Source organism: Chelonoidis abingdonii, chromosome 20 (genome assembly GCF_003597395.2).
Source record: "Chelonoidis abingdonii isolate Lonesome George chromosome 20, CheloAbing_2.0, whole genome shotgun sequence".
In the NCBI taxonomy this organism is placed as follows: Eukaryota; Metazoa; Chordata; order Testudines; family Testudinidae; genus Chelonoidis; species Chelonoidis abingdonii.
Window position 1 is genome coordinate 11,652,886 of NC_133788.1, and position 14,378 is coordinate 11,667,263.

At 43.0% G+C, this 14,378-nt stretch overlaps 1 protein-coding gene across 4 annotated transcripts in view; it reads right to left on the reverse strand.

The window, feature by feature from the left end:
* The window catches only part of LOC116821319 (S-adenosyl-L-methionine-dependent tRNA 4-demethylwyosine synthase TYW1-like), a 119,378-nt gene that overhangs the window by 57,535 nt on the left and 47,465 nt on the right, over window positions 1-14,378 (reverse strand). For all 4 annotated transcript variants that reach the window (XM_075073939.1, XM_032774399.2, XM_032774400.2 and 1 more), the window contains 3 exons: window positions 10,533-10,642; window positions 6,767-6,944; window positions 2,728-2,863 (listed from right to left, as the gene is read on the reverse strand). In XM_075073939.1, the coding sequence (XP_074930040.1) occupies window positions 2,728-2,863; window positions 6,767-6,944; window positions 10,533-10,642 (424 nt within the window). The remainder of the gene's footprint in view (window positions 1-2,727; window positions 2,864-6,766; window positions 6,945-10,532; window positions 10,643-14,378) is intronic.

The window sequence follows — 14,378 nt, forward strand, 5'->3', positions numbered from 1 at the left end:
CGATGTCACTGAACCACAAATTTCTCATGAAACCAAGACTGGTTTAATGAACTAGGGGTGAAACACTGCCTGCTAGGGTTCTGATGAAATCCTGCCATGCCACACAGTCTGCCCTGGAGCTAGAGACCACAGGCCCCTAGGATTTGCAGCTCCAGGACAGCCCCACCATGCCAGGATTTCTAGGATCTCTGCTGTGGAGCCAGGACTCTCAGCATCACAGTAGGGAGCCTGCAAGAGCTGGGACTGAGACACTGCTCCTGGCTCTGCAGCAGGGAGCCTGGAATCCCTATGGTCTCTCAAGGCTTCCAGGCTCCTTGCTGCAGAGCTGGGATCCTGGAAGTCCTGGGAAGATCTCCGTGGGTCTGCGACTCCAGACAGCTTTCCCTGGAGCTGAAGACCCCAGGGCTCCCAGACTACCTGGCTCTTCAAGATGCCAGGCACAGACTGACTCTCATACTTATAGTACCAACCAACCACAGTAGAGCCCTGCTCTTGTCTGGGCCCTCTGTGTGCTACTGTGATACAAGCAACCAACCACAGGTAGGATGAGGGAGAGCAAGAATACAGGAACAACTCTTGCCACACAAAGTTGTAGCAAGCACAGGAAAACATTTTAAGTCCATTTTTAGGAGACTTTCATTTTCTGGCAGCACAGGGGATGAAAACCCACTATAAACTCTTAACAACAATGACCTTATATCAACTACAATATCATCCTGTCTGTGTTTTGGAGGAATTATGTAAGACACGACAGCTGAATACATCGTGCAAAACTGAGGACTTGTGTTCTGTTTCCTGATACATAGCACTGCTTTCCTCAACACAATGCATCATCACTTCCTTATCCCAACATCCATATTGTAGTATGAACCGTATACCTTGAGATCATCAGAAGCAGCATCAGCTTTCCCCACACTTAATTCATCAGAGTCCTATGAAACAGTGCTTAATCTTCGACTTGGTCACCAAAGCATGCACACCGAGGAAAAACACTGAAAGTTTCACCTTCTTAATAAACCACTTCAGGTGTTTCTAGACACTCCCTATAACCACAGCCATGTGTAAAATTACAAAATCATCTAAACATATACAAGCTTCCTAGGGGATTTTGACATGTGCATATTTTTGCCCTGGTATTATGTGAATCAAACCCCATTGCTGATCAAGAATGTCGTCAATCTTGGCTGCTATTAAGAGGGTGCTCTGTTGTCAGTGTTATAAGAACACCCAAATCTGTCTTTGAAGGGAAAAAAATGCAGCTATCAGCATGGCCTTTTTCCCCGCTTCCTCTTCACCTTGACCAGAAGTATTTTTAGCTCTATGGATATAACTGCCAATATGTTCCTCACAAAAAATGAAGGTGGAAAGATTCTGACAACACGCAGGAATTCAGCAGTGAATGTACCTTATATAACCAAGGTCAAGAGAGAGACTCTACTAGCCAAAGTCAGACTTCCTAACACATCAAAATGTCCCCCCCTTTCTTGTTTGGTTGGTTTTGTTTCATTTGGGGTTAACTGAGTTTGGGCCTCCCCAAGCCAAATCCTGATCCCATTAACGTTAAAGGAAATTTTGCCCCTGACTTTGCTGAAGCCAGAATTCCGCCCTGAGTTTAAAAAGATGATCCTGTACATGGACACTCAACATAAGTAACTTTACCTGTGAGAGTACTGCCAGCAAGTGAAATGGGTGTATCCATGTGAAAAAATTAATCGCATGCATTTGCAAGACCAAGCCTTCGGGCAGTTCCATTGAAGTTAATGGGTCTATTCATGTAAGTAAATCTGGCAGAAACAGGCCTAATATTTGCAGTCTTGGAACACAGCAAAGCTTATTATATACACTAAATAGCATCTGCCATCTGCTCAGTCTCACAGGCAACATGTAAAGTTGTGCCAGAAATATGAATAAAATTTTTTTTTCAGAGTGCTGCAATAGTAAAGACAAGAGAAAACATGTACACAAAACACCTATCTTGTTAATTCACACAGTGCCCAAGTCAGATCAGTACAGCTCTCTCAGATAGATGGAAAACTATAAAGATTGTGGCCTAAACTCACAGCTGGTATAAGCAGGTCTAAAGCCTGCAGTGAATTTGGCCCAGTGTTCAACTGCCTTATGCAGTACAGAAAGAAAGTTACAACCTGGAAGTATCAGAAAGAGGCAACATCCTTACATTGCCCAAGTACATACAGCTGCTATATTTGGCCCCAATCCTGCAAACATTTACATGTACGCTTATTTTTACACATCAGTAAGTAGTCCCCATTGCAGCCAATGTGTAAGCGTTCACAAGACAGAGGCCTTACTGAGATCCTGGTGAAAGCTTTGGAAACAAATGTTAGCTATCACATGTGCTTTCATGCCCTCTTCTGGGCTTCCTACCTTTCCTCCAATCGCCTCGTTTTGGCTGCGAGCTGTTTCGGCAGGGACTACCTCCATTTTGTACAGCAAAATAAATATATGATTCTCTTCCTGACACACATTCTAGCTCTCTTCTCCTGAAATTTATTCCCATATAAAAAACCCCAAAGTCCTTTGTTAGCTTTGAGTTCGGATTGCTACACTGCTTATCCTAACACCACAAACTGTACAGCACACACAAATAACGCTCTTCATTTCAGCATCCCGTTTCCTTCAAGCCCCACAAACCCATACACCCCCTTCCTGAACGGAAAAAGGACAGAAAGGGGGAAAAGTTAACAAAAGCTATTCTTAACTTGGTACCTTTTCAGCCAAAGCCTTTAAACTGTCTAGAAACCTTTGCCAGAAATCCTTGAAGAGGGGACGGTCAATTTTCTTCAGGCTTTCTTTGGTGCTAGCATCCACACTGACATACAGCTGCGTTACCGGCTCAAGGTTCCTTGGCAATAAAAAGGAGAGGAGAATCATTATTTTCAGACATTACAGCTAACTGAATTTATGCTTTTTTTACAGAAGCATCCATAAGACAAAATACTGCAGAGCAAATAACTATGCTGGATTCTGCTCTGCTCCCAAAGGCAAAAGCAGTAATGTAATATTTACAGCATACTCTCTCAAAGTTCAGCAGTGCATCTTTAGCAAATGGCTGGGGTTTCTAATAGCGACAGAAAATAGTCTTTCACCACATAATGTACCACAAAGCAAGGAACACCACATAGTAACCACTCGCAGAAGGGTCAAACCCAGTGATAGTTCAACGATCAAATCCTCACTGAACAGCATATTTCATAAAGGTAGAACACTAATTAAGAACCTTCCCAAGCGGCCTGTGATCAGAGGAGCCTGTGGTCTCACCTGAAGCATTTAAAAGTTTCACTTCCTATTAGAGCATCTGCAGGTAAAGTGCCCTAACATTCCACCTGTCCTATAGGAAGGCAGCCCTATTCAACAGAAATGCAGTGCTGCTCAATGGAGTTCACCCAGCAGGGTGGGACCTCTCTGAGCTGGGCAGGTGGAACTTTAAGGCTCCAAAACTGTAAGCCAAATACAAATGGGCATTTTGCAACAAAAGAAGTCTAAAAGTGGCTTTAGAAATGTGCTCCTGGTACTTTGTAGAGGACCTTATTTCATGGGACCCGCCCAAAATTTTGCACTGAATCCTTTCCAACTTGCACTACTGTAAGCATGCTTGGGGCCAGAGACCTACTACAATATGAGACATTGATTCCAAAGCATATCCTTAGTTATGATTGCCTCCCCACATTTTAATAGCCCAGGCTCCCAAGTTCCCACATTTTGAGGACTGTTCCTCTGGTGCAAAAAGTGTGGGATACAGCTCCCACAAGGACATCAATGCCTTTGTCAAGTTGACTAAAAAGGTCATTACAGCAATCCCAGCCTGCATCAGTCTAAGTGGAAAGGGCTGCAGCTTGGATTTTTGCAGGAGAGCATATTATGCTATAGCTCTTTTATAACTGAAGACATTACGCTGTTTACAAGTGCAATCTCCTGGTGAATGTGTGTTACAGGTCCCCTCTATGCTGATCCACAGAGGACGGGAGTTGTCACAGTCCCCAGCTAAAACACACATTTACCAGTGGGTTAACACAAACGACTTCTAAAAGCTTAAACCTATTCCACGAGTGTGTGACCAATTTCATCCATGCTGGAACCCCAAGGCTAGCAAGTGTGATGCAGACACAGATAACTGGGGATGCAAAGAGCAGAATAAGTAACACTGTATTCTGCTATGCAAGGACTAATGAACAAAGAGTAACAAGCTGAGAGAATCAGACTTAGCAAGCTCCTTAAAAGCAAGAGAAATAGACAAAGTAAGTTACTTTTTATACCCTTTGGTCTCTTCTGGATGGCTGGCGACATCTGTCAAACACTGGGCAAAGCCACTCTACCACAATGCCTTCTAGATGAAGTGACAGCTTCAAAATTTTATCGCACAGCTCTATGGTCTTAACTCAATATCTTAGGAAATTAAGGAAGAGGCTTCCACAAATGCTGCCTGTGAAGGCTGCTAATGAGCAGACTACAACTCAAGTCTGATCTAGTGCTTTAAAAAAAGAATCCTTCATACAGCTGTCAATCAGTCCTGCTTTAAAAAAACATGAAGGTGAAAACTAAAAGTGGCAAGAATTGCCTGGAATGAGACCAAAGCTGAGCTGTCAATGGTCAGAAAATCCAATTACCCAACATGAACTTGCAAAGTACCCAAGCATATTCCTCCTCTCCAGATTCAGACAAAAACAGATCATTAATAGGAAACAAATCTAACATTTTAGATTAAGAACCCTTTTAGTAGTGAGCATGCTCTGAACTGACAGTCCAAGCAGCAATCACCTAAATGGCCAAGTGTTCCAGGTATCAAGGGATTGAAATATTCAATTACAAAGAGCGTAGCCAGTCTTTTGCATGTTACATTTTCCTAATAAAATAATATATTATTATTATTATTATTATTATGGTAGCACTGAAGACAGCTAGTCACTTTCAGAATGGTAACTGGAAAAGTTCCTCTTCTCCAAGGAACCAAAGCGTGCCCCATCCCCAGCAGCTGCAGGCAGCCAGCAGAATTAGTAGTTATATCACAGAAGGATGGGGACACGATCATGAGCAGGGGTTTTACATACCCTCTTGCACTATGCTGTTCCACTTTGCAGTGACTGACTGAGCCCAGCACCCACAAGGGGCATAGTTGGGTCTGAAAGTACAGTACATGAATACACTTGTCATTCTATCCCACCAGCTGTGAGAGCTGCTGCGATATTCCATGGGGCTCTGACACGGATTTAGCAGTGAACAAACAAGCGACACAACCTATTGTAACTAAAAAACAGTGGATATAATTATCAGCCAAACCTCCAAATGCTTTCATACACAGACAGCATCAGAGCCCTAAGAGACTTGCAATACAGACAAAATATCATGTCAATAAACTGTAGAGTCTAAGTTCAACAGCAGGAATAAGACCACTCTAATCTTAGCAAGGTTGGTGTGTTCTTAAAGCAAGTCTTATTAACTGCTGTATCAGATACCAGGTTAGGATTTTGCTAGTTGGGCTCAATGGACATGCTGATGAAAGAGCCAAATGAGAATTTTATCACTTGGGGGAAAAAAAAAAAAAAAGAAGACATCAGTTTCCAAGAAATATATTCTCAAAAATAGTGTTGGCCCTCTTTTTAAATTCTATGTTTAGTTTCTAGAAAGAGCAGTTTCTGTCTATCAGACACATAATACATGGTTTGAAAAGTAACTTGATTACACAATCACCCAATCATTTGGAATGGTTTTGGAGTACCTAATTACTCACTCCAAAAAATGTGCAGTTCCCCCCACCCTACAAATTCAGACCAAAAATGGGAGCCAGAGAGGAAGCCAAAATATCAGAGATTGCTGATGTGTAAGTTATTCTTTTGCAACAAATGGAATGTCCTATTTACCTGGAATTAGAGACTGTGGGAAACATAACACAAAGCCATTACTGCTTTACCTCCACTGACACTGCTAGCATTCCACCAGAGAAGAATTTGGGCCTATGTTGTTAACTAATGCCTTTCAGAGTACTTCTCCCCACCGCAGTTTGTGCGAGCTGAAGACAAGGTCTGAGCATTAGCAGCGAGTTTTTCAGTGCTGTATGGATTTTTGGTTAAACAGGTCAAGCACTCTCAAAAGAGACAAATAATACACTCAGAACCTTTAATCGAAGTATGTGAAAATGCTTTACAAATATTAAATTTCACAACTCCCTCTGCGAGGTTAGATAAAAATGACTAATTATCTTTTGCAGGTGGGAATATTGAGAAAAGAATGAGTGACTTGCCCAAGGTCACAAGGAAGCAAGTGAGTGAACTGGAAATAGAACTCATGAGCTTTAATCTGTACTCAGTCTATTAGAAACACTCCCTTCCTTTATTCAACTGCAACACCAAAAGCAAAATACAATTTGCATTTCACTTGTTTTATCCTTATAGACTTTAGGTATCTCCAGAACCTTCTGGAATGGACGTTTGATTATACTGCCTGTATTTCACTTCAAAGTAATTGCACTGAATTTAAGAGGCACAGGAAAAAAAAATAAAGTAAATGTACATTGGTGTGGAGAAGAGAAGGAAGAGGGAGGGAAATGAGCCCGGAGAGACTAAAACTATGATCCAGGCAGATTCTGAGCAGTAATTTTAATGGCTATTTCTAATGCCGACTGTGGCAATGTATATTTTCACTGTGTTAAAGTATAAGCACACCATACATCACCAGCTCTTTAGAACAAGACAAAATCCATTAAAAAAACAAAAAACAAACAAACCAACCAACCACTTTGTAGGATTCTCACCTAATCTCCACAGGGAACTGTGCATTTGTAACCAGGAAGCTGGAGATGTTGTGCCGGTGCAGCAGTTTTAAGAATGTGTTGATTTCTGGGTACATAATTGGCTCTCCCACCAGAGACAGCGCACAGTGTTTCACCACCATCCCTTCTTCAAAGCGATCTACTCTCACTCCTGGCACACCTGGAAAAAAGGGAAGGGGGGGAAAGAGTGCTGTGGGAAAAGAATTTACAAAATAATTCATGCAAAACCTACATGCACGGCACATCTTGAATATTCACTGGAAACTGGGAAGAGATAAAGTACAGATGAAAACTGGCTGACCATCACAGGGAAAGAGAAGATCGGTTAATTGGGGGGGAGGGGTGGGGAGAGCAACATTTTACCCTCCAATAACCGAACACCAATTTGTAAGCAACCCTTCTGAATCATCTACTTGAACCAATCCACCTGTGCTGCTACTCATTTTAAGATTTTCATTGTGTCAAGATCAAGAAAACAGGACTGGTGACTGAAGCTACTGAGCCAGATCCACAGCTAGCGTAAATTAACATGACATCATTGAAGTCAATGCCCCAACACTCCTTTGCACCAATGGAGGACTCAGCTCACTGTTTATACAATGAACCTATATAAACAACAAAAGCAATATTTTAGTACACAGTATAGAATAGTCTCTCGCCCACATATAAGTCCTCAAAACACATGTGAAGGAATAGGAACGAGGGAACAAAACCAAGAACCATAAGCCGTTCTTTAAGAAGAAATGAAAAAGTTATGTTCCTCCTCCCTTGGAGCTGAATGTAGTTTGTGCATTTCACATGAAAACAAAGGCCCACATTTCATTTAACACCGCAACAATATTCCATTGCAAATCAGTATCAGATATCAATACCATCTGGTTTAAGACATTTCTTAAGAGACAAAAGACCTGTCTTTTAACACACAAACACTGCTTCATCCCTGAGTTGCAAGGACCACTTCCAAGTGAGAAGGTAGAAACAAGAAGGCTACCAACTGTAGCAATCCCAAGGAACAGTCAGTCATCAGATGTAAGTGCTTTTAGCTAATAACATGAGCCAGATTCATGCTAGTGATCTGGGAATGAAGAGCGTCCTATCCCATTCATTACCAGCTCCCTGAGCTTCTGCGTCTGCGCGTGAATTCATTTCACTAGGAATAAGAGGCAAGCCAATTCAAATTTCTGTTCTGAAGATGTCACTTCATATTGCCCTGCAGTGCCTTGATGCATTTGAATAATATACTAAGCATTTTAAAAGACTTATGGCTTCGTAGTCCTCAACTCACCTCATGTTGCCTAGACACTGCAGCTCAAAATGGTACAGAAAATTACCCACTAGACTGCAACATCAAAATAAAAAAAGATGTTCTGAGGATACAGCCTCAACCTTAAATAGAGGAGTTGGTCTGTGATCAGAACCAGGAAGTATAGTGCGTTTAAAATGAGTTCAATTTAGTCCTGAGCCCGTGACCGCTTTAGTGTCTGCTGGCTTGGGACCCTGCAGGACTAGAAATGGAAATTGTACCCCTCTGGAAAGGAAAATCGCAGCTTTACAATGGGATAAACAGAACTTTCTTCTAGCTCTGGAAGGCGCAGAGATATCAGACATTAAAGTCATGACATTTCCATGTCTCAAAGTTATTCTGGGAGGCATTTGGGTTAATTTCTCTTCTTCTATGAGCCCTACGCTATTGGATAATGGTGACCAAGGCACCAGGCTTACAGGCAGAGGGAAATAAGAAATAATCCCAATAGCACATTTTTAAATTCTCTAAAATTTCCCTACAACAGTTATTGTACAACATGGCATGCACTACATACGCAATGGTGGGATACTGAGGTTTTAGAAGCAATCATTTTGACGAGCATAAATGATATGCTAGCCCAGGGTTATTCCCAATGAGCACATGGCCATGTTAAGAAGCACATGAACTCCCATACACTTAATAACTAAACATAATGACCGCATTTGACTTCCCATTTCCTGTGGATGAGCTCACTTTCAGATCTAAGGTGCTCAGTCTTCCACCACCTCAGCTCTTTGTGACTTTAATTTCATATATGCCTAAGCACTGCAGCTCAAGGGGTAACAGACATTATGGATCAAGCTTCACTGTTCATATGGGACTGGCATTATAGTACTGTATTAAGGATCTTGTTTATATATATCAAACATGCAGATAAGTGACCTTCCCTCCCTACCTCTTACAGCACCTAGATTTTCAGGGCACACTTCATTATAAATCCAGGACTGCAATACCAAAAGGTACCTGCTTTTCTGGGGTTATTTATTTATTATGCCTATGCAGCATGTGCCCTTGCGAAGGGCAATGGGGTTTACCAGTCACTACCTAGAAAAAGTATCCATCAAATAAATTATCCTGCCCCTGTCCCCTTCAGCAGTCTATCAATCAATAAGATCTCTCTCTCTCTCTCTCTCATTTACACAATGGAGAATTCTGTGGCTGGAAGCTGTGTCAGGGTGGGGGTGGCGCAAGGAGAAGCACTGCCAGGACCAACCCATTCTAGCAACACCACCACTCTGCACCCACAACCCCCTCACTTCATTCTAGCAACAAATACTAGCTCTTTTATCCTACTACAGCCTCACAGCCCAGGCCCCACAATCCCCAGCCCTCTCTATTAGAATCAGGCCATGAACATCTAGTGTATGAAGGTCCTAAGAAACTGTCTCATCCAAAACATAACAGGATTTAAATCAGCACCCCAACTTAACAAATAAGGAAGGCAGGACCGACTTTGCTTAACTCAAGTTGGGTTTACATAAGAGAGAACACTAATGAACTAGACAGAATCACTCCATACTGTTGAAAAAAGTTTCTGCCTGTCATGTTTCTCATCCATTGGGCACGCTCCATGCTCAGCCATGATATACAGATGGGTTACCCAATGACATCCAAGATATAGACTTGTCTTGTACATTTTACGGATGCTTCATTTGACTCCTGACACAGTCACAATCTAAACTATAAATAAAAAGAGGTTAGTTCTAGAGTTTTCCTGTCAGATAGGCTGGCTTCTCTTATGCACAAGTGTTGATCACGGCAAGGTAACTCGTTTTCTATATCTGAAAAAGGATGCGAGCTAATGAGTAGCTCATACAGGAAACAAAGCCAAGAAGATTTCACGTTACATATTTATTTAGGTGGGCTGATTTCCTGCAGCTCCTATTGACTCCAGTTGGTGTTCTGGGTGCCGAGTACTTCTGGGGGAATCAGACCCTCTAGTGTATAAAGCAGGTACATAAACATGAGCGAAAACGCAGCCAGTACCCTGAGGAACTCATTCCAGTGAGACTGTATCACTCCTTCTGCTCAGGTTAATGGGCAGCTTCCATTCTTAACTCTCCTTACTTTTTATACAGCAAGGTCAAGATTTGTAGTCACTCAATCTGTCCTCACCCATTGTGGGGCCTCTGTCCACAAACCATGTATCTTACTCCTGCTATCATATATGAGAGAGAACTCCCTTCAGCTCTTTCATGGCAGCAACTAGCAGCCCAGGGGCCGATCCTGAGTTCTAATGATGTAAACAAGATAAATCATCCAGGAAAAAAACAACAACAAACAATGTGCCATAAAAATGTCAGTTACGTACATTTCAGGGCCCTTACTAGTCTCATGTTTCTTTTCTAGTGTTTTAGACATTTTTTGATCCACACTTTATTAATTAGTGTCTGTTCTGATTTCTGCTTAACAGCTTCATTAAAAGAAATAAATTTAAATTACCTTTAAATTGCTTGATCAGGTTCTGGTGGTTTTCAATAGCCTCTCGCAAGATCATTTCAGGTTGGTCCATTTTCCATCGCCATTCTGTGCCCACTGGATTTGTATGATGCCTGAAAAGAGAAATATTGGATTTCTTTATTGTGATTTGTAACACACAAGAATGAGCCCATCTGCCAATCTTCGCACCTCTGACATTATTTAAAAAACAATACAATATAACAAAAGCCAGCTGCAGATCCCCAATACAACTCCTACCCTCGCACAACTCAATAAATATATGGGACTTTTCTAACGAATCAGCCAGCTCCATCAGCCCTCAATTCATGGGCGATAAATGAACAAGCTGTTGGGGGAGGCTAGCCCCTGGCTGCTCCCATTCTGCCTGAAGCCCCTCCCCTTCCCTCCCACCATTCCCCACCTCCCCGTTGGAGCCCAGACTGAACACACCCCCGCGAACGCTAGCACCCCAGTGCTGGGCGGTGGGAGCACCCTCAAACCCAGCACACTAGGTGGGTGCAGCTGGAGCGCCCTCAGCCCCAGCACAGCCCCAGCCCCGAGTCTTGTGCGCTTCTGCACCAGCCTGTCTGACCCAGCCTCTCGGCCGCAGAAGGGCAGAAAGGTAACTAGAAGCAGGCAGGAGGCAGATGGGGGCAGAGCGTGGATGGGACCTCACCAGGCTGTTTGGGGAGGCTGTGTTCCCTGCCTATGCTACCCCCTGCCCATGCCTCAATTTCTCTTCTCCCCAGGCAGAAAGCTGGGCCTTGCAGCACACTTTGAAGGCCAAAAGCCTAACTATTCTGGAGCCAAGGGAACACTCTGCCTCCAACCATGCCTCTATTAAAATCAAGGGGATCCAGCTCTAGCATCTCCAATGAGTGCAGCTGTGGCAATATGACACACCCACAAAAGCAGGTCCCAGGCCATTTAGCCATATATCGAAGGTACAGGTGCTATCCTCAACTGACAATGAAGTGATTTGTTTGTAACACAATAGCCTTACCCTTTCTGTGAGTTCCAGTGTAAAATGGACAAGAGCAGACTTTGTTATTCCATATAAAAAAAGGACTGTGTAACTTGCAATAAATCAGAGATGTATTTATGATGGATCCAGTTAATTTCCTAGATTTATTCAGGTGGGGGCTTCTCTGGTTACTTACCAGTTTTTTTTTAAGTGTTGAATTACTGAAACCTAACAAAGTACTAGTTCTCCGCACTGAAGTAAGCGGCAAACAGAACAGTCAATCATTTGAGAGGGAGCTGGAGTAAGACCACAATGCAGCAGCTTGCTCAGAGTCAGGAAAGCCCACTCACCCAAAGGCACTTATAATCAATGTCTCAGCAGCTGTACTCAACTGATTTGCCTGCACTGATTCTTTTTCCACAGGCCAAGCACGTGCAACTATATTTCACCCTCTCCCTTAGTTTTCCAGATATACTATAAATCCATCGAAATTCAACTGTGCAAAATTCCAAAGGCATCATAACTGCCAGACAAAATGGTAGTACATCAAGCATGGTTTCCCTTCACTACAAGTGATTCATGTTGTGCATACCAGTAACAACACAGAAAGGTGTCCTACACAATGGGCTTGATTCTGTTCTCTCTTACAACAGTGGAGTAATTCCACTGAACTCAGTGGTGTTAACTTGGTATCAACATGAAAAAAGAAAAAGAATCAGGCCTAAAATGGTCTTTAAAAAATAACACACACACACACACACACGCTCTTCTGTTCTGAAAAACACACTGTATTATTTTTAGAAGGTCGAAAATAAAAGTTTCTCCTCTAATTTTGTGCATTCCCCATTCTCTGTTCATGCTTTGAACTGATCTGAAATTCACAAAGGCTGCCTGCCTATTCACAAGGCTGCCTGTTTGTTCTCTCATTTGAGCACTTGCACCACCAATTTCAGTACAGCTCTCAGAACAAATTTAAAACGCTGTAGAGCGAACAAAATACCCTACTAGATCTGACGCAATAGCACTGATGAATTAAAATAGCGATCACGGAATACAGGATCAGACCTTCTATCCATACAGCATTCACAGCTCAGGTTACTGTGGAAAACACTGCTCAAGGAAATGCTGATGCAAGGATCATTTCGGACAAGTAGTTTTTGACCTGCAGAACTTAAGACTCTGATATTACTCTTCTATAGTCTTCAAGGCCACTTGCCTTCCTAGTCTTCCAGCTACATAGAGCTCATGCATGACATCTAATATGTGGCTACAAGAAGGAAGGAAGAGATCGCAGGCCAGAATTAAGGGCCTGACTGAAAGCCCATTGAGTTAATCAAAAAACTTCCACCAACGTCAAAGGGATCTAAGTGAGAAAAACCCTTCAACCTCACACTTTGACAGAGCTAAACTAATTGATTCTCAACCTAGCACAAGGCCAAAGTGCCTGTTTGAACCAAATATCCTTCTCGTTCAGGTAAAGAACAAATTCATGCACTGATGCCTGCAGCATCTTTAACTTCTCACAAAGGGAAAATTCATAAATAAAAGTGAATCACAACCAAAAGCAGCTTTATTTTTCTCGAGTTTCTCCAAAAAAACCAATAGTTTATCCTGCCAACATGGAAAATGTTGTGAAGGTGAAATATAACAAGGTATTTATACAACTCTTACATGTCTAACTATCGCTTGTACCATGCATATTTAATAGTGGGACTTGGCGGGAAGTGGATAGATCCTTGAGGAATTCTGGATGCCCATTAATTATAAGTGTCTCACAGGCCTTGAATTTTTTAAACACACTAACTGTTTAATAAACACGCTGGGTCATGTCTACAAGCAGCTTATTTGGTGTATGGAATTTTAATGGGGACACAAAACATATTTCATGGCTTTGGAGATCGCATTTCATATTTATTGCCAGAGCCAATAATTCACTCTCACGTTTTCATTCACCAGCAGGCTCCAAAGGTGTCCTAGAACATGTGCCCAACCAGTTACTCTGGTCTTAAGAAAAGTCCAAGATCAAATGAAAGCAAGTAATCATAGGGGACTGTAGCAGGGCAGTTACCCTGCTCCTAGGGAAAAGGTGAGGCTGACTGGGGAGGCAGCCACAGCTGTGACCACACCCAATCAGGCCACAGCTGGCCCTGGTATAAGGGCTAAGGGAGAAGCTGGGTCAGTCTCACTCCAGCCTTGGAGTGGGAAGGGCCTGGCTGCCTGGGAGCTCAGGGTGCTGGAAGCAGAGCAGTGTTGGGGAAGGGCAAGAGGAACTGGGGAGCTCCAGCCTGGCAACTCCCCAGGCTGAGGCCTCATTTAAGGCCTAAGCAGGTACTGGGGCTGCAGAGGAGCAGCCTGGGGACAGGCAAAGGCAGCTGGTCTTACCCCCTTGCCAGTGAGGAGTGGCCATTACAGACTGCAGTCTGCCCCAAAGAAAGGGGGCTAGATAATGACCGGCAATGGCCACTGAAGCAAGGTGGGTGTAGAGGGTTGGGGCTTCCCCTCGGAGGAGAGACCCAGAGTGTGAACGCTACTGGTGGAGGCAAAACCCCAAGGTAAAGGGCACCAGGGTTCAGGAGGGACATGGGGGCCTGAGGCAGGAGAGACACCAGCCAGCAGAGGGTGCTCAGGGCCCTGGAACTGAGCTAATTCCCGAGGCAACCAGCAGGAGGCGCCGCAGCGGTGAGTCAGTGATCTGCTACAGGGACTTTCTTCCCCTTCCAGCACTAACACACCATACTCAAAAGAAAGGGAAAAAATCCTATTGTATTAGAGAAATTTCAAAGTCAAAACATATTCATTTAGGAGACTGCTCTGCTACTCTAAAATATAAGGCATGGCTGTTATAGTGTACTGCTATCTGAACACAACAGGGAGTTTTCAGATCA